General features: G+C 50.5%; 1 protein-coding gene across 1 annotated transcript in view; it reads right to left on the reverse strand.

The window, feature by feature from the left end:
* Window positions 1–2934: 2934 nt before the first annotated feature.
* Window positions 2935–20331, reverse strand: part of Rgcc (regulator of cell cycle) — a 32268-nt gene continuing 14871 nt past the window's right edge. The window contains exons 3-5 of the mRNA XM_046454304.2: window positions 6610–6717; window positions 4755–4817; window positions 2935–3333 (exon numbers count right to left, since the gene is read on the reverse strand). Coding sequence (XP_046310260.1) covers window positions 3326–3333; window positions 4755–4817; window positions 6610–6717 — 179 coding nt within the window. The 3' untranslated portion in view covers window positions 2935–3325. The remainder of the gene's footprint in view (window positions 3334–4754; window positions 4818–6609; window positions 6718–20331) is intronic.

Here is a 20331-nt window from a genome sequence, read left to right on the forward strand (position 1 = left end):
TGGAAGTTCTAAACAAGAGGTTAGCATTCAGCATATGCAAGAAGAAGTAAAACATTTCTATTTGCAAGTAATATAGAATTACACACACATAAACTATTAGATATAATTAACAAGTATAGCAAGGTTTCAAGACACAAGATCAATATCAAAAATCAATGGTATTTCGATATGCTAGCAATGAAACCTAGAAATAAAATAAGAAAAACATTCTATTTACAGTAGCATCAAAATGAATAAAATACTTATAAAGAAATTTAGTGAAAGGCAGGCAAAATTTGTACTGTGAAAACTACAAAACAGGATCAAAAGAAATTAAAGAAAACAAATTTAAAGATATTTTATGTTTAAAAACTGCAAAGGAGACTAATGTCATTAAGAGGTCAACTCTCCCCAGAGTAATCTATAAATTCAATACAATCTACAAAACTCCCATCTGCCTTTTTTTGCAGAAATTAACAAGGTAATACTAAATTTTTAAAGGAATGCAAGGGACCCATACCAACCAAAAGAAGGATACAATTTACACATTTGAATTTCAAACTTACTATAAAGCTATAATAATCAAGACTATGTAGTAATACAATAAGGATAGTTATGTAGAACAGTGGAATGGAATTGAAGATACATTTTTTAAAAACTATATATTTATGGCTACTTGATTTTCCACAAGGGTACCAACATGATTCAACGGGAAAAAAAATTGACTTTTCAATAATAGTGCTATTTTGTGACAACTGGATATTCACACACAAAATAATGAAGTTGGACTCCTATGTCCTACATCACATACTAAAATTAGCTCAAAGTATGTCACTGACATAAATGTTAAAAGCTAAAACTATTCTTTCAGGAGTAAAATTATTAAAAGAAAGCATACTGGTAACTGTGATCTTAGATTAGACAACAATGTCTTAGCTATGACATCAATACCACAAGAAACAAACAGAAAAAAAAATAAAATGGGTTTCTTCAAAATATAAAACTTTTAAGCTTCAAAGGACAAAAAAGTGAATAGACAATACACAAAATTGAAGAAAATATCTGTAAATCATATACCCAATAAGGAGCTTGTATCCAGAATAATTGAAATTCCTGTAACTTGACATAAAAAACAGAGTCCAATTTTTAAAAGCAGACAAAGGATTTGAATAGATATGTCTCCAAAGAGATATGACAATGGCCAATAAACACATAAAGACATCTTTTGTCATGAAAAATGTAAAACAAAGTAAATACAAAACAAAGCTATAAACAACCAACAATAAAAAATAAAAATAAATAAAAATAAAAATAAAAATAAATAAATTAACCTATATAGAAAAAAAAAAAAACAAAGCTATAATGAGGTACTACTTCACACTCACTAGGATGGCAATATTCAAAAAGAGAGAATTACAAGTGTTGATGAGAACGTGGAGAAGTTGAAACCTGCATGCAACCCAATGGGAATGTGCAGCTGCTTTGAAAACGTTTGGTAATTTCTCAAAAAGTTAAACATACAGTTAACACATGACCCAGGAATTCCACTTCTAGTGATACACTCAAGAGAAATGACAAGGCCAGGCATGGTGGTGCATGCCTGTATTCCCAGTGACTCAGGAGGCTGAGGCAGGAGGATCACAAGCTCAAGGCCAGCCTCAACAATTTAGTGAAGGGCCTACACAACTTAGCAAGACTCTGTCTTGAAATAAAAAATTTTAAAAGGGCTGGGAATGAAGCTCAGTGGTTAAATGTCCCTGGGTTCAACCCCTAGTGAAATGAAAAAATAAAGAGAAATGACAACATACATTCATACAAATACTTTCACATGTATATGCATTAGCCAAAAAGTGGAACTAATTCAAATGTCCGTTAACCAATGGATTCATAAACAAAAGGTGGCATATCCACACAAGAACATATTACTGGACCATAGAAGGGATTAAAGTACTGATTCATGCGACAACATAGATGAACTTTAAAAATATTATGCTAAGTGAAAGAAACTAGATACAAAACATCATATATTTCATTTATATGAAATTCCAGACTATATAAATCCATAGAGGCAGAGATTTAGATAGTGGTGATGTTTACAATATCTTTGAATATACTGAAATCCATTGAATTGCATGTTACAAAATGGGAATTATCTCTGTGTTAGTCAGCACTGTGTCACTGTGACCAAAATGATAAGAACAACTGATAAGAACAACTTAAAGGAGGAAAAGTTTATTAGGGGCTCACAGTTTCAAAGGTTTAGTCCATGGTCAGTACCTCCCCTGCTCTGGGCCCAAGGTGAGGCAGAACATCGTGGAGCAAGGACAGCAGCAGCAGAAGCACAGAGAGGGAAGGGGAAAGGGATGCAAGGCATGCCTCCAGTGACCCACCTCCTCCAGCCATGTCCCACCTGCCTACAGTTACTACCCAGTTAATCCATTCAAACTAGGATGGACAGATTAGGTTACAGCTCTCATAGTCTAAGCACTTCACCTCTGAATACTCCTGCATTAAAACATGATCTTTTAGGGGACACCTCGTACCCAAACCATAAAAATATCTCAACTTCAAAAAGAAATAAATATTTGCTTTCAACATAAAAGCTTTCCCAGAAGCTTGAGGAGAAGAAAGAGGCTAAAGAGAGTGCAATTTATAGCTGGGCGCAGCAGCACATGACAGTAATCCTAGCAGCTCAGCTGAGGCAGGAAGATCTCGAATTCAAAGCCAGCCTCAGCAATGGCAAGGAACTAAGCAACTCAGTGAGATCCTGTCTCTAAATATAATACAAAATAGGTCTGAGGAATACCCCTGAGTTTAATTCTCGGTACCACCCCCCAAAAAGAATAGCATAGTATGTGGTATATATAATCTTATGTGCTGATTTTTTTGTTCCTGCTAGAGTATTACTGAATGGAAACACAGGGAGAGAAATAAAGAGAAGGGAAGCTTACAAACTATAGACTCCAGTTCAAATTTTATTTGCATACAAAAATATATTATAATGGGGAGAGCATTTTACTATTTTCAACTATATATAATTAATTACAAATATTTTCATAAAAGCACTTTAAATTACAAGAAAGCTGTGTTTTAAGAGAAAAATACATTAGCATAGATCACCTGTTCTAATAAGCTGCAGGCAGGTCAACAAAGTCAGTTTCACTGTCTAAATTGCCCAGAGACGGGCCCACGGGCTAATTTGAAAGTGAGTCTAAGAATGGCCTGGTGGTAGGTGAGCGTCCATCTCTATCGCCTCTGGCAGCATATTCTAGTAGCTGATTTTGCCAAGTCCTCGGAGCTTTCTGAAGCTTCTCTCTTGTAATAAAAGGACCTGGAACTCCTCGTTTCACATACCTGTAAACAGGATATAAAGAAGGTCAGTCACTCACAGAAGTTCATGATTCCTATGCTTAACCACATCACACAGTCTCAGACAGGCATCAAAGCATCAAACTTAATGGCAGGCTTCCCACGTAATGTGTGTCTGATTAACTGGAATGACTGGGCGGCCAACTGCAATTTCCATGAGGTAGACAGGCCTGTTACATAGGTCTCATACAAATTGTGCTGCAGTTAGAATAATCTCTTGTCAAAACAGGCCTAGGTCTTCTGATATAGGGTGTAGCAGCATGTAAGAAAAGGAGCAATAAAATCTTCAAGTAAATAGAGATGATGCAAAGACCTTCTACCTGATGTTTCCATCTTTCTAAAAGAGTATTAAGAACAGAGCTATTTTAAAATAGTTTGGGATCTAATTTTTCACATTTTACTTGGTTGCACAGAATTCTTTTTATGGAAAAGTAACCCTTTCACCAAAAAATGGAGGAGCTGGGACAAATTTCATCCTGGAGGCTGGAGTTGGTCCTCCTGAGTCTTACAATCTTGTCCCCCTTTTCGGAGTGGGGTGGTTTACTGGGGATTGAACTCAGGGGCACTCGACCACTAAGCCACATCCCCAGCCCTCTTTTGTATTTTATTTAGAGACAGGGTCTCACTGAGTTGCTTAGCAACTCACTTTTGCTGAGGCTGGCTTTGAATTCTCGATCCTCCTGCCTCAGCCTCCCAAGCTGCTGGGATTACAGGCATGCACCAAGATGCCTGGCCAATCTTGTCCTTTTTAAGTAGGGTATATGGATAGATTATAAGGATTCTTCCCCTAGAGCCCACAACCACCACTGTTGTTAATGATCTAATATCTTCAGTTGCCAATATCTTTGGTCACACAAATTGGGTTACCACTAGTATGATTCCAAAATGGGAAACAAGTACTGCATCCTTAATCCAGGTTATTCAGTAATTGGTATGGGTCCCCCCACACAGTCAATTCTTTCTTTGGCACCTAAGTCTTAAAAGTCAGATCTCACCAAATTTCCTGGATCTAACCTGGGAAAATTAGCCAGAGGGTTCCCTGGGATGGAACTCTCTGGTTTGCTGCTTAATGCTTATGTGATCCACCAGCTCTCCTTCTCTAAGGAACCTGACAAGCCATCAGGAAGGTAAAACTCCAGTCTTGCTTACCCTCTATTTCCCCAAACAAAACACCATTGTTCGCCAGGGACCTGTCCTCACAGTTTAGAAAGGAATGTGGTCTACTTTAATACAAGCTTATCCTCAGAATTTCTTTCCAAGCCACTAGGGTCCTATTTCGAAACCTAAAGAAGCCTTATGATGTAATCTCATGCCCCGAGGCAAGCTGGTTGACATTACAGCACTTTATCAAAGGGGTCGGCTAGTTTTCTGATTTTTTTTTTTTTTATTGCCAGACATGTACTTACTTGCTAATGTTCTGTCAAGATCAGCAATAAAGTCTTCTAGCTCTTTTGTGTCTCCTAATTTGGCTGTAAAATAAGAGAGAGAGTTCAGTTTCCCCATCAGAGACAGCTGATGACCCCACATTGGAGTTTTCCAGCATTATGTGAGGGATTATTTCCATTTTACATGTATCTTCAGAGACTTTACTGAAGCATGTCCTGTCACCAGTCCTAAGTGTCTGCTCCAACCTTTACTCATGGTAAACTCAGAAACCAATGCTAAAGACTAGCCTCAATATTTCCTTTTTAGTTCATCACCTGCTCTCCCACCACCCTCATCCTGCACCCTCCTAAAGCTGGAAGAAGACTCTCACTTTTGTTGTCTTAAAAGTTTGGAGGAAAAGGAGGGAAAGGAAGAAAAACAAAATATTTTGACTTTTTGCTTGATAAGGATCTGAGTTATCGATCAAAAATAGCAAGCATGGCACTGTGTGGAATGGAGCCCCACATTCTGTAATTCCTGTGGCTCCCGCCTTCAGATGCATTCTTGCTTGTCCTATCACCCCAGGGCAGTACTGCAGCCCTCAGAGCCCCTCCAGCACAAAATGAATAAAGAACTACACTGCTCCTCCTGTAAGTGGCACAGGGAAGGAGATGTGAGGTGACTGGGCCCAGGAAGCCTTGTCCTATGGTGGTGCCAGCAAGAAGTAACAGTCTTTATCTAGATTTTGATCTCTCAATAACCTGAGATGTGTATTTTCTCTGTATGTTTTAATTTTTTCTGTGGAATTTACCCTTGGTGCTTTCCCTAAAATGCATTACTGGGTATTTTTATTATTCATCCTCCACTGGCTACAACCGGCTTATTGTTTTTCACTTTTCAAGTCCGTTTGCCAATAGAGGCTCCCCCTCCCCAGCTTTAATTCCTATCTCTAGAGGATCAGGTAGAAAAATCTGGACACTGTTTAAGCTACTTTCTAGACTGCTCTGTCTCTGAATTCCACAGATCCATTATAGACAGAGAGCTGAACCGTGGCCGAATCCCCAGTGGCTGCTAGGATTGCGGTGTTGAGAAGGGAATTTTAAAAATATCTCCTTCAGAAAAAAGAGAAGTTCTGCCAGTGCCAGATTGAGAAAAGTGATGGAATCTTCATATTTCTTTTAAAATATGTTTCATTTTTATTACATTCTGCAACTATTTTCAGCAAGTATAACTTTCCTTAGTGGGGGGGAAGAAAACTTCTTTTGTTTTCAAAAGGGCGCTTGTCCAGTACAACAGAACATTCAGCTCTCCAGTTGGAGACACTCTGTCAATTCCCAAAATTAAGAAACTGCTCATGCATCTTTAAAAACTGTTTAGATCTATTAATATCACAGTAGAGACAGGCTGGAGCTGCTATTCTGGGTCATGTTAGGCCACTTCTTGTCTCATAATGATGACATAAATTAATTACTAAATTGGTCATGTGAAAGCTTTGGTTAAATAGTTAACACACTAAAAAAAAAATCCTTTCTGCAAAGCCAAATTGCTTATTTTTAAATTCTAGAACCAAGTAGCTTGGGAGGAGAACAGAAAGAAGCACTATCATCTTGGCACAGTCATGTTTACAATGAGAAAGAACAGTCTGGAATCTACAAGTCATCTTTTCCCCCATGAATGCAGGTTGTCTACCCCAAATTATTTACTCTTGTCCTCACACAGATCAAAACCCTGAGGAATTACAAATTCCAGTTCACACTCTACCATACTGATATTAGTCTTATCTATTTGTTTTTCATATTTGGAAAAGATTGGTTAGGAACAAGAGGAAAAGAGAAGGATTGGGAAGGGAAGGAAAATTAAAAGCAGAAAAGCTCACACTCCAACCAGTGAGCTTACCTTTCCGAGGAGCAACAGTGGATGAGAGCAGAGCTGGGGTGGCCTCTGTTGGAGAATTCAGCTTTTCATCACTGAAGCTGAAACTATTCCTATAAAGTGAATCTGCACCTTCCAGAAAAGAAAACATACTCATTAGAAATAGCACTCAGCTGTAGACCCATTAGTCTGTTAATTACTCATAAACAATCGTTTAGCTCTGAAAGTTGCAAAGCTAGTAAAAAAACAATCAGGTAGATTTTGAGATCTTACATTCATGCCCTGAAATGATTTGGGGCAGGTGAGTGTATGTGTGTGTTTCTAGTCAAACAGACCAAAGTGTAAGGGGATCAGTAGGACCAGACCTTGGCTAGCACCCAAGAGCCTATTGAACAGGTGTCAGACCCAGTGGTCAAGCCAGCGCTTGACTGATGGGTGGGGGGGGGGGGCGGTTGGTTTGGCATGTTAGAAATAAGGAATCATCTTCCATGAAAAATGTCCCCCTGCTCTCGGAACCCCCTAAGATACAAACAAAGGTGGATCCTATGGCTTAATAATCCTCTGCACTGCTCTTGAGAGTCTTTGTTGTGGATTTCCCCAAGATTCTGCACTCTAGAAACAAGTAAAGTCAAAGATACAGATTTCTGTTCCTGTGAAATTGGCCAAATTATGTTGTTAATATAGTGGGCATCTGTAAACAGGAAACAACAAATTCTATTACTATGTATAATTATAATGCACTATAATAAAAAAGAAGAAGAGGAGGCTTCTATTCCTGGTGGGCTACCTACTACAGACATGCAAGGGATTTCATAGCTCCTTCTATTCTTATAACCCCAGAGACTAGCACAACAGCAAGGCAAGGACCCAGAGCCAGGGCTGGACTGCAGAAGGACTCAAAGCAGCTTAGCTACTGAGCACTCAAGTTCCCTTGAGCAAGGCAGTATCTCTGGGCCTCAGTGTACCCAGCAATAACACAGAAATGTGGGCTAAAGAATCCTTAAAGACCCTCCCTGCTCTGAAGTTCTGAGATTCTTCGTCTCTGAGTCCTACCCAAGGTAGAGGAAATCAAACCATAGCTAGCCCAGCTGTGGGGTGGTGAAGAGAAAGGGAGCAGCACCAAGGCAAAGGGCTCAAAGGCAGAGCCGCCAGCGGAAGCAGGATGTGGCTGCTGAGGTGGCGATGGAACAGCCTTTCTGGGTAAAAGAGCACACAAAGCCAGCCGAGGTGGTAGGAGAGATGAGCTCTGGAAAGTTCTTCAGGTGAGTCAGGGAAGCTGAATAACAAGGGTCTGGCAGGCTCCTACTCCTCCTTGGGCTTCCTTCACTTGAAGCCAGTTCCCTCCAGCTCAGGGGGAGGCAAAAACATCTTGCCTTTTGGTTCCTTTAACTAAAATATGAACTTGACTACATTAAAAAGGATATCCAAGTTTAAAAGAATCAGGTTGCAGAAAGAGGTTTCTGGTTCTGAGAGAGTTCAGCTTCAGCCCTAAAAGGCTGCTACACCTTCCCAGATATGTGGCTCCCTCTTCTCCTACCTTCTGCCAGTCCCAGGTGCCATCTTATCTTCTCTTTATTTCTAGCCTATATGCCTATCTCGTCCACTTTTCTAAACATGCCCAGCATATCCTTGTGACCAGTGCTCACAATCTTTTCTTCCTTCCAGGGGTCCAGCCTGGGTCACCTAATAGGACCACAATTATTTTTCAGGGCTTTGATGATGAACACCAAGATCCAAACACCCAACCTTATACCTACATATGCCCCCAAATCTACTCCTCAAAATGTTAGTCCTTTGAAAAGAAGCTGCATAATCAACTAAGGTATAGAAACACTTAGCACCCTTGGCATTCCCACTTTTAACGTTCCTGAGATGTCTCGTGATAAAGAAGCCAGTTTGGGCCTTATTCCCAAGTGCACTTGACACAGGGACATATTTCTGTGGCCCTCTTCTTAATATTTCTCAGGCACTGGTATTCTCCAAAACTTGACTTGGGAAGCCCTTCAGCTTGGTTTATCACCTCTCAAGCAGTCCCTTGCACAAAGGAAAGTGGTTGTGCTGACTTTGGACCTATGGATCACTGTCTGTGACTGTGCAATAACCAGGGGAACTACCACAGATAGAGCCTGAGACACTTGTGGGGAGGAGATGATGTAAGAAAACTAGAGAGAGTCCCAGAGTCAGGTCACAAACCAGAGGAAGGTATATGAGGCCCTTGGCTCTGAAAGACATCAAGCAAGTCATGCCTGTCCTTGGGCAAAGTTCCAGCTCCAAGACTTGCTGGCCCAGAGCTCAGAGGGCACCTCTCTGGTCTCTATCTCCCAGAACAGCTGGCATTTGGGAGTCAGCTTCATCACCACACCTCACTCCACCCCGTATGCACCTACCCCTGACTTTGAACTTCATCTCTGTTAGGCCCAATATCTCCAGCAATTTTATACCCTCATATACTCATGTTCGGGATAGGAGAAAAATATCACTTTTTTTTCTGCTCTCCAGACAAGTAGACCAAACATTAGCAAATGTTTGTAGAAGGAAAAATATCTCAACATAGAAAAGCACATTGCAAAAAAGGACACTAGGGGAAATGGGTATCCAAGTTGGGTGCAGTGGTACATACACCCAACTGAGAGACTCAGGAGACTGAGACAGGAGAATCACAAGTTTGAGGCCAGCCTCAGCAACTTAGGGAAACTCTGTCTCAAAATAAAAAGGGCTATGGATGTAGCTCAGTGATAAGGTGACCCTGGGTTTAATCACCTGTATCATAAAAAGGAAAGAAGTAAGTAAAGAAGGGAGAAAGGGAGGGAGGGAGGCGGAGGGGAGAGAAAATGGGAAGGAGGAAAAGAGGGAGGGAAGGGGAGGGAGGGAAGGCTACTCTCTTGGTCAGGCTAGCCCCTCTCCCTCACCTCCTGTGTGTCTCTTGGTCAGGTCAGTCCCACTCCCTCACCTCCTGTGTGTCTCTTGGTCAAGACAGTCCTGCTCCCTCACCTCCTGTGTGTCTCTTGGTCAGGTCAGCCCCTCTCCCTCACCTCCTGTGTGTCTCTTGGTCAGGTCAGCCCCTCTCCCTCACCTCCTGTGTGTCTCTTTGTGAGGTCAGCCCCTCTTCCTCACCTCCTGTGTGTCTCTTTGTGAGGTCAGCCCCTCTACCTCAACTCCTGTGTGTCTCTTGGTCAGGTCAGTCCCTCTCCCTCACCTCCTGTGTGTCTCTTGGTCAGGTCAGCCCCTCTCCCTCACCTCCTGTGTATCTGTTGGTCAGGTCAGTCCCTCTCCCTCACCTCCTGTGTGTCTCTTGGTCAAGACAGTCCTGCTCCCTCACCTCCTGTGTGTCTCTAGGTCAGGTCAGCCCCTCTCCCTCACCTCCTGTGGGTATCTTGGTCAGGCCAGCCCCTCTCCCTCACCTCCTGTGTGTCTCTAGGTCAGGCCAGCCCCTCTCCCTCACCTCCTGTGTGTCTCTTGGTCAGGTCAGCCCCTCTCCCTCACCTCCTGTGTGTCTCTTGGTCAGGCCAGCCCCTCTCCCTCACCTCCTGTGTGTCTCTTGGTCAGGTCAGTCCCTTTCCCTCAACTCCTGTGTGTCTCTTTGTGAGGTCAGCCCCTCTCCCTCACCTCCTGTGTGTCTCTTGGTCAGGTCAGCCCCTCTCCCTCACCTCCTGTGTGTCTCTTGGTCAGGTCAGTCCCTCTCCCTCACCTCCTGTGTGTCTCTTGGTCAGGTCAGTCCCTTTCCCTCAACTCCTGTGTGTCTCTTGGTGAGGTCAGCCCCTCTCCCTCACCTCCTGTGTGTCTCTTGGTCAGGCCAGCCCCTCTCCCTCACCTCCTGTGTGTCTCTTGGTCAGGTCAGTCCCTCTCCCTCACCTCCTGTGTGTCTCTTGGTAAAGACAGTCTTGCTCCCTCACCTCCTGTGTGTCTGTTGGTCAGGTCAGTCCCACTCCCTCACCTCCTGTGTGTCTCTTGGTCAGGTCAGTCCCTCTCCCTCACCTCCTGTGTGTCTCTTGGTCAAGACAGTCCTGCTCCCTCACCTCCTGTGTGTCTCTTGGTCAGGCCAGCCCCTCTCCCTCACCTCCTGTGTGTCTCTTGGTCAGGCCAGCCCCTCTCCCTCACCTCCTGTGTGTCTCTTTGTCAGGCAGCCCCTCTCCCTCACCTCCTGTGTGTCTCTTGGTCAGGTCAGTCCCTCTCCCTCACCTCCTGTGTGTCTCTTGGTCAAGACAGTCCCGCTCCCTCACCTCCTGTGTGTCTCTTGGTCAGGTAAGTCCCTCTCCCTCACCTCCTGTGTGTCTCTTGGTCAGGCCAGCCCCTCTCCCTCTCCTCCTGTGTGTCTCTTGTTCAGGTCAGCCCCTCTCCCTCACCTCCTGTGTGTCTCTTGGTCAGGTCAGTCCCTCTCCCTCACCTCCTGTGTGTCTCTTGGTCAAGACAGTCCTGCTACCTCACCTCCTGTGTGTCTCTTGGTCAGGTCAGCCCCTCTCCCTCACCTCCTGTGTGTCTCTAGTTCAGGCCAGCCCCTCTCCCTCACCTCCTGTGTGTCTCTTGGTCAGGTCAGCCCCTCTCCCTCACCTCCTGTGTGTCTCTTGGTCAGGTCACCCCCTCTCCCTCACCTCCTGTGTGTCTCTTTGTGAGGTCAGCCCCTCTCCCTCACCTCCTGTGTGTCTCTTGGTCAGGTCAGTCCCTCTCCCTCACCTCCTGTGTGTCTCTTGGTCAGGCCAGCCCCTCTCCCTCACCTCCTGTGTGTCTCTTGGTCAGGCCAGCCCCTCCCTCACCTCCTGTGTGTCTCTTGGTCAGGCCAGCCCCACTCCCTCACCTCCTGTGTGTCTCTAGGTCAGGTCAGTCCCTCTCCCTCACCTCCTGTGTGTCTCTTGGTCAGGTCAGCCCCTCTCCCTCACCTCCTGTGTGTCTCTTGGTCAGGTCAGCCCCTCTCCCTCACCTCCTGTGTGTCTCTTGGTCAGGTCAGTCCCTCTCCCTCACCTCCTGTGTGTCTCTTGGTCAAGACAGTCTTGCTCCCTCACCTCCTGTGTGTCTCTTGGTCAGGTCAGCCCCTCTCCCTCACCTCCTGTGTGTCTCTTGGTCAGGTCAGCCCCTCTCCCTCACCTCCTGTGTGTCTCTTTGTGAGGTCAGCCCCTCTCCCTCACCTCCTGTGTGTCTCTTTGTGAGGTCAGCCCCTCTACCTCAACTCCTGTGTGTCTCTTGGTCAGGTCAGTCCCTCTCCCTCACCTCCTGTGTGTCTCTTGGTCAGGTCAGCCCCTCTCCCTCACCACCTGTGTGTCTCTTAGTCAGGTCAGTCCCTCTCCCTCACCTCCTGTGTGTCTCTTGGTCAAGACAGTCCTGCTCCCTCACCTCCTGTGTGTCTCTTGGTCAGGTCAGCCCCTCTCCCTCACCTCCTGTGTGTCTCTTGTTCAGGCCAGCCCCTCTCCCTCACCTCCTGTGTGTCTCTAGGTCAGGTCAGCCCCTCTCCCTCACCTCCTGTGTGTCTCTAGGTCAGGTCAGCCCCTCTCCCTCACCTCCTGTGTGTCTCTAGGTCAGGTCAGCCCCTCTCCCTCACCTCCTGTGTGTCTCTAGGTCAGGCCAGCCCCTCTCCCTCACCTCCTGTGTGTCTCTTGGTCAGGTCAGCCCCTCTCCCTCACCTCCTGTGTGTCTCTTGGTCAGGCCAGCCCCTCTCCCTCACCTCCTGTGTGTCTCTAGGTCAGGTCAGCCCCTCTCCCTCACCTCCTGTGTGTCTCTAGGTCAGGTCAGCCCGTCTCCCTCACCTCCTGTGTGTCTCTTTGTGAGGTCAGCCCCTCTCCCTCACCTCCTGTGTGTCTCTTGGTCAGGTCAGTCCCTCTCCCTCACCTCCTGTGTGTCTCTTGGTCAGACAGTCCTGCTCCCTCACCTCCTGTGTGTCTCTTGGTCAGGCAGCCCCTCTCCCTCACCTCCTGTGTGTCTCTTGGTGAGGTCAGCCCCTCTCCCTCACCTCCTGTGTGTCTCTAGGTCAGGTCAGTCCCTCTCCCTCACCTCCTGTGTGTCTCTTGGTCAGGTCAGCCCCTCTCCCTCACCTCCTGTGTGTCTCTTGGTCAGGTCAGCCCCTCTCCCTCACCTCCTGTGTGTCTCTTGGTCAGGTCAGTCCCTCTCCCTCACCTCCTGTGTGTCTCTTGGTGAGGTCAGCCCCTCTCCCTCACCTCCTGTGTGTCTCTTGGTCAGGCCAGCCCCTCTCCCTCACCTCCTGTGTGTCTCTTGGTCAGGTCAGTCCCTCTCCCTCACCTCCTGTGTGTCTCTTGGTCAAGAGAGTCTTGCTCCCTCACCTCCTGTGTGTCTCTTGGTCAGGTCAGTCACTCTCCCTCACCTCCTGTGTGTCTCTTGGTCAAGACAGTCCTGCTCCCTCACCTCCTGTGTGTCTCTTGGTCAGGCTAGCCCCTCTCCCTCACCTCCTGTGTGTCTCTTGGTCAGGTCAGTCCCTCTCCCTCACCTCCTGTGTGTCTCTTTGTGAGGTCAGCCCCTCTCCCTCACCTCCTGTGTGTCTCTTTGTGAGGTCAGCCCCTCTCCCTCACCTCCTGTGTGTCTCTTGGTCAGGGCAGCCCCTCTCCCTCACCTCCTGTGTGTCTCTTGGTCAGGTCAGCCCCTCTCCCTCACCTCCTGTGTGTCTCTAGGTCAGGTCAGCCCCTCTCCCTCACCTCCTGTGTGTCTCTAGGTCAGGTCAGCCCCTCTCCCTCACCTCCTGTGTGTCTCTAGGTCAGGTCAGCCCCTCTCCCTCAACTCCTGTGTGTCTCTAGGTCAGGCCAGCCCCTCTCCCTCACCTCCTGTGTGTCTCTAGGTCAGGTCAGCCCCTCTCCCTCACCTCCTGTGTGTCTGTTGGTCAGGTCAGTCCCTCTCCCTCACCTCCTGTGTGTCTCTTGGTCAGGTCAGTTCCTCTCCCTCACCTCCTGTGTGTCTCTTGGTCAGGTCAGCCACTCTCCCTCACCTCCTGTGTGTCTCTTGGTCAGGTCAGTCCCTCTCCCTCACCTCCTGTGTGTCTCTTGGTAAAGACAGTCCTGCTACCTCACCTCCTGTGTGTCTCTTGGTCAGGTCAGCCCCTCTCCCTCACCTCCTGTGTGTCTCTAGGTCAGGCCAGCCCCTCTCCCTCACCTCCTGTGTGTCTCTTGGTCAGGCCAGCCCCTCTCCCTCACCTCCTGTGTGTCTCTTTTTCAGGTCAGTCCCTCTCCCTCACCTCCTGTGTGTCTCTAGGTCAGGTCAGCCCCTCTCCCTCACCTCCTGTGTGTCTCTTGGTCAGGTCAGTTCCTCTCCCTCACCTCCTGTGTGTCTCTTGGTCAGGTCAGCCACTCTCCCTCACCTCATGTGTGTCTCTTGGTCAGGTCAGTACCTCTCCCTCACCTCCTGTGTGTCTCTTGGTCAAGACAGTCCTGCTCCCTCACCTCCTGTGTGTCTCTTGGTCAGGCCAGCCCCTCTCCCTCACCTCCTGTGTGTCTCTTTGTGAGGTCAGCCCCTCTCCCTCACCTCATGTGTGTCTCTTGGTCAGGTCAGCCCCTCTCCCTCACCTCCTGTGTGTCTCTTGGTCAGGCCAGCCCCTCTCCCTCACCTCCTGTGTGTCTCTTTGTCAGGTCAGTCCCTCTCCCTCACCTCCTGTGTGTCTCTTGGTCAAGACAGTCTTGCTCCCTCACCTCCTGTGTGTCTCTTGGTCAGGTCAGTCACTCTCCCTCACCTCCTGTGTGTCTCTTAGTCAAGAGAGTCCTGCTCCCTCACCTCCTGTGTGTCTCTTGGTCAGGCTAGCCCCTCTCCCTCACCTCCTGTGTGTCTCTTGGTCAGGTCAGTCCCTCTCCCTCACCTCCTGTGTGTCTCTTTGTGAGGTCAGCCCCTCTCCCTCACCTCCTGTGTGTCTCTTGGTAAGGCCAGCCCCTCTCCCTCACCTCCTGTGTGTCTCTTTGTGAGGTCAGCCCCTCTCCCTCACCTCCTGTGTGTCTCTTTGTGAGGTCAGCCCCTCTCCCTCACCTCCTGTGTGTCTCTTGGTCAGGCCAGCCCCTCTCCCTCACCTCCTGTGTGTCTCTTGGTCAGGTCAACCCTCTCCCTCACCTCCTGTGTGATTCTTGTTCAGGCCAGCCCCTCTCCCTCACCTCCTGTGTGTCTCTATGTCAGGTCAGCCCCTCTCCCTCACCTCCTGTGTGTCTCTAGGTCAGGTCAGCCCCTCTCCCTCACCTCCTGTGTGTCTCTAGGTCAGGTCAGCCCCTCTCCCTCACCTCCTGTGTGTCTCTAGGTCAGGCCAGCCCCTCTCCCTCACCTCCTGTGTGTCTCTTGGTCAGGTCAGCCCCTCTCCCTCACCTCCTGTGTGTCTCTTGGTCAGGCCAGCCCCTCTCCCTCACCTCCTGTGTGTCTCTAGGTCAGGTCAGTCCCTCTCCCTCACCTCCTGTGTGTCTCTATGTCAGGTCAGCCCCTCTCCCTCACCTCCTGTGTGTCTCTTTGTGAGGTCAGCCCCGCTCCCTCACCTCCTGTGTGTCTCTTGGTCAGGTCAGTCCCTCTCCCTCACCTCCTGTGTGTCTCTTGGTCAAGACAGTCCTGCTCCCTCACCTCCTGTGTGTCTCTTGGTCAGGCCACCCCCTCTCCCTCACCTCCTGTGTGTCTCTTGGTCAGGTCAGCCCCTCTCCCTCACCTCCTGTGTGTCTGTTGGTCAGGTCAGCCCGTCTCCCTCACCTCCTGTGTGTCTCTTGGTCAGGTCAGTCCCTCTCCCTCACCTCCTGTGTGTCTCTTGGTGAGGTCAGCCCCTCTCCCTCACCTCCTGTGTGTCTCTTGGTCAGGTCAGTCCCTCTCCCTCACCTCCTGTGTGTCTCTTGGTCAAGACAGTCTTGCTCCCTCACCTCCTGTGTGTCTCTTGGTCAGGTCAGCCACTCTCCCTCACCTCCTGTGTGTCTCTTGGTCAAGAGAGTCCTGCTCCCTCACCTCCTGTGTGTCTCTTGGTCAGGCTAGCCCCTCTCCCTCACCTCCTGTGTGTCTCTTGGTCAGGTCAGTCCCTCTCCCTCACCTCCTGTGTGTCTCTTTGTGAGGTCAGCCCCTCTCCCTCACCTCCTGTGTGTCTCTTTGTGAGGTCAGCCCCTCTCCCTCACCTCCTGTGTGTCTCTTGGTCAGGGCAGCCCCTCTCCCTCACCTCCTGTGTGTCTCTTGGTCAGGTCAGCCCCTCTCCCTCACCTCCTGTGTGTCTCTAGGTCAGGTCAGCCCCTCTCCCTCACCTCCTGTGTGTCTCTAGGTCAGGTCAGCCCCTCTCCCTCACCTCCTGTGTGTCTCTAGGTCAGGCCAGCCCCTCTCCCTCACCTCCTGTGTGTCTCTAGGTCAGGTCAGCCCCTCTCCCTCACCTCCTGTGTGTCTGTTGGTCAGGTCAGTCCCTCTCCCTCACCTCCTGTGTGTCTCTTGGTCAGGTCAGTTCCTCTCCCTCACCTCCTGTGTGTCTCTTGGTCAGGTCAGCCACTCTCCCTCACCTCATGTGTGTCTCTTGGTCAGGTCAGTCCCTCTCCCTCACCTCCTGTGTGTCTCTTGGTCAAGACAGTCCTGCTACCTCACCTCCTGTGTGTCTCTTGGTCAGGTCAGCCCCTCTCCCTCACCTCCTGTGTGTCTCTTGGTCAGGGCAGCCCCTCTCCCTCACCTCCTGTGTGTCTCTTGGTCAGGTCAGCCCCTCTCCCTCACCTCCTGTGTGTCTCTAGGTCAGGTCAGCCCCTCTCCCTCACCTCCTGTGTGTCTCTAGGTCAGGTCAGCCCCTCTCCCTCACCTCCTGTGTGTCTCTAGGTCAGGCCAGCCCCTCTCCCTCACCTCCTGTGTGTCTCTAGGTCAGGTCAGCCCCTCTCCCTCACCTCCTGTGTGTCTGTTGGTCAGGTCAGTCCCTCTCCCTCACCTCCTGTGTGTCTCTTGGTCAGGTCAGTTCCTCTCCCTCACCTCCTGTGTGTCTCTTGGTCAGGTCAGCCACTCTCCCTCACCTCATGTGTGTCTCTTGGTCAGGTCAGTCCCTCTCCCTCACCTCCTGTGTGTCTCTTGGTCAAGACAGTCCTGCTACCTCACCTCCTGTGTGTCTCTTGGTCAGGTCAGTCCCTCTCCCTCACCTCCTGTGTGTCTCTTGGTCAGGCCAGCCCCTCTCCCTCACCTCCTGTGTGTCTCTTTGTTTGGTCAGCCCCTCTCCCTCACCTCCTGTGTGTCTCTTGGTCAGGCCAGCCCGTCTCCCTCACCTCCTGTGTGTCTGTTTGTGAGGTCAGCCCCTCTCCCTCACCTCCTGTGTGTCTCTTTGTGAGGTCATCCCCTCTCCCTCACCTCCTGTGTGTCTCTTGGTCAGGTCAGCCCCTCTCCCTCACCTCCTGTGTGTCTCTTGGTCAGGTCAGTCCCTCTCCCTCACCTCCTGTGTGTCTCTTGGTCAAGACAGTCCTGCTCCCTCACCTCCTGTGTGTCTCTTGGTCAGGACAGCCCCTCTCCCTCACCTCCTGTGTGTCTCTTGGTCAGGTCAGCCCCTCTCCCTCACCTCCTGTGTGTCTCTTGGTCAAGACAGTCCCGCTCCCTCACCTCCTGTGTGTCTCTTGGTCAGGTCAGCCCCTCTCCCTCACCTCCTGTGTGTCTCTTGGTCAGGTCAGACCCTCTCCCTCACCTCCTGTGTGTCTCTTGGTCAGGTCAGCCCCTCTCCCTCACCTCCTGTGTGTCTCTAGGTCAGGTCAGTCCCTCTCCCTCACCTCCTGTCTGTCTCTTGGTCAGGTCAGCCCCTCTCCCTCACCTCCTGTGTGTCTCTTTGTGAGGTCAGCCCCTCTCCCTCACCTCCTGTGTGTCTCTTGGTCAAGACAGTCCTGCTCCCTCACCTCCTGTGTGTCTCTTGGTCAGGTCAGTCCCTCTCCCTCACCTCCTGTGTGTCTCTTGGTCAGGTCAGCCCCTCTCCCTCACCTCCTGTGTGTCTCTTGGTCAGGTCAGCCCCTCTCCCTCACCTCCTGTGTGTCTCTTGGTCAGGCCAGCCCCTCTCCCTCACCTCCTGTGTGTCTCTTGGTCAGGTCAGTCCCTCTCCCTCACCTCCTGTGTGTCTCTTGGTGAGGTCAGCCCCTCTCCCTCACCTCCTGTGTGTCTCTTGGTCAGGTCAGCCCCTCTCCCTCACCTCCTGTGTGTCTCTTGGTCAGGTCAGTCCCTCTCCCTCACCTCCTGTGTGTCTCTTGGTCAAGACAGTCCTGCTCCCTCACCTCATGTGTGTCTCTTGGTCAGGCCAGCCCCTCTCCCTCACCTCCTGTGTGTCTCTTGGTCAGGCCAGCCCCTCTCCCTCACCTCCTGTGTGTCTCTTGGTCAGGCCAGCCCCTCTCCCTCACCTCCTGTGTGTCTCTTGGTCAGGTCAGCCCCTCTCCCTCACCTCCTGTGTGTCTCTTGGTCAGGCCAGCCCCTCTCCCTCACCTCCTGTGTGTCTCTAGGTCAGGTCAGTCCCTCTCCCTCACCTCCTGTGTGTCTCTATGTCAGGTCAGCCCCTCTCCCTCACCTCCTGTGTGTCTCTTTGTGAGGTCAGCCCCGCTCCCTCACCTCCTGTGTGTCTCTTGGTCAGGTCAGTCCCTCTCCCTCACCTCCTGTGTGTCTCTTGGTCAAGACAGTCCCGCTCCCTCACCTCCTGTGTGTCTCTTGGTCAGGCCAGCCCCTCTCCCTCACCTCCTGTGTGTCTCTTGGTCAGGTCAGCCCCTCTCCCTCACCTCCTGTGTGTCTGTTGGTCAGGTCAGCCCGTCTCCCTCACCTCCTGTGTGTCTCTTGGTCAGGTCAGTCCCTCTCCCTCACCTCCTGTGTGTCTCTTGGTGAGGGCAGCCCCTCTCCCTCACCTCCTGTGTGTCTCTAGGTCAGGTCAGCCCGTCTCCCTCACCTCCTGTGTGTCTCTAGGTCAGGTCAGTCCCTCTCCCTCACCTCCTGTGTGTCTCTTAGTCAGGCCAGCCCCTCTCCCTCACCTCCTGTGTGTCTCTAGGTCAGGTCAGCCCCTCTCCCTCACCTCCTGTGTGTCTCTAGGTCAGGTCAGCCCCTCTCCCTCAACTCCTGTGTGTCTCTAGGTCAGGCCAGCCCCTCTCCCTCACCTCCTGTGTGTCTCTAGGTCAGGTCAGCCCCTCTCCCTCACCTCCTGTGTGTCTGTTGGTCAGGTCAGTCCCTCTCCCTCACCTCCTGTGTGTCTCTTGGTCAGGTCAGTTCCTCTCCCTCACCTCCTGTGTGTCTCTTGGTCAGGTCAGCCACTCTCCCTCACCTCATGTGTGTCTCTTGGTCAGGTCAGTCCCTCTCCCTCACCTCCTGTGTGTCTCTTGGTAAAGACAGTCCTGTCAGGTCAGTCCCTCTCCCTCACCTCCTGTGTGTCTCTTGGTCAAGACAGTCCTGCTACCTCACCTCCTGTGTGTCTCTTGGTCAGGTCAGCCCCTCTCCCTCACCTCCTGTGTGTCTCTAGGTCAGGCCAGCCCCTCTCCCTCACCTCCTGTGTGTCTCTTGGTCAGGCCAGCCCCTCTCCCTCACCTCCTGTGTGTCTCTTTTTCAGGTCAGTCCCTCTCCCTCACCTCCTGTGTGTCTCTAGGTCAGGTCAGCCCCTCTCCCTCACCTCCTGTGTGTCTCTTGGTCAGGTCAGTCCCTCTCCCTCACCTCCTGTGTGTCTCTTGGTCAGGTCAGCCACTCTCCCTCACCTCATGTGTGTCTCTTGGTCAGGTCAGTCCCTCTCCCTCACCTCCTGTGTGTCTCTTGGTCAAGACAGTCCTGCTCCCTCACCTCCTGTGTGTCTCTTGGTCAGGCCAGCCCCTCTCCCTCACCTCCTGTGTGTCTCTTTGTGAGGTCAGCCCCTCTCCCTCACCTCATGTGTGTCTCTTGGTCAGGTCAGTCCCTCTCCCTCACCTCCTGTGTGTCTCTTGGTCAAGACAGTCTTGCTCCCTCACCTCCTGTGTGTCTCTTGGTCAGGTCAGTCACTCTCCCTCACCTCCTGTGTGTCTCTTAGTCAAGAGAGTCCTGCTCCCTCACCTCCTGTGTGTCTCTTGGTCAGGCTAGCCCCTCTCCCTCACCTCCTGTGTGTCTCTTGGTCAGGTCAGTCCCTCTCCCTCACCTCCTGTGTGTCTCTTTGTGAGGTCAGCCCCTCTCCCTCACCTCCTGTGTGTCTCTTTGTGAGGCCAGCCCCTCTCCCTCACCTCCTTTGTGTCTCTTTGTGAGGTCAGCCCCTCTCCCTCACCTCCTGTGTGTCTCTTTGTGAGGTCAGCCCCTCTCCCTCACCTCCTGTGTGTCTCTTGGTCAGGCCAGCCCCTCTCACTCACCTCCTGTGTGTCTCTTGGTCAGGTCAACCCTCTCCCTCACCTCCTGTGTGATTCTTGTTCAGGCCAGCCCCTCTCCCTCACCTCCTGTGTGTCTCTATGTCAGGTCAGCCCCTCTCCCTCACCTCCTGTGTGTCTCTAGGTCAGGTCAGCCCCTCTCCCTCACCTCCTGTGTGTCTCTAGGTCAGGTCAGCCCGTCTCCCTCACCTCCTGTGTGTCTCTAGGTCAGGCCAGCCCCTCTCCCTCACCTCCTGTGTGTCTCTTGGTCAGGTCAGCCCCTCTCCCTCACCTCCTGTGTGTCTCTTGGTCAGGCCAGCCCCTCTCCCTCACCTCCTGTGTGTCTCTAGGTCAGGTCAGCCCCTCTCCCTCACCTCCTGTGTGTCTCTATGTCAGGTCAGCCCCTCTCCCTCACCTCCTGTGTGTCTCTTTGTGAGGTCAGCCCCGCTCCCTCACCTCCTGTGTGTCTCTTGGTCAGGTCAGTCCCTCTCCCTCACCTCCTGTGTGTCTCTTGGTCAAGACAGTCCTGCTCCCTCACCTCCTG

Source organism: Marmota monax, unplaced genomic scaffold (assembly GCF_021218885.2).
Source record: "Marmota monax isolate L192 unplaced genomic scaffold, Marmota_monax_Labrador192_F-V1.1 WCK01_AAM20220418_F8-fsc00011, whole genome shotgun sequence".
NCBI lineage: Eukaryota > Metazoa > Chordata > Mammalia > Rodentia > Sciuridae > Marmota > Marmota monax.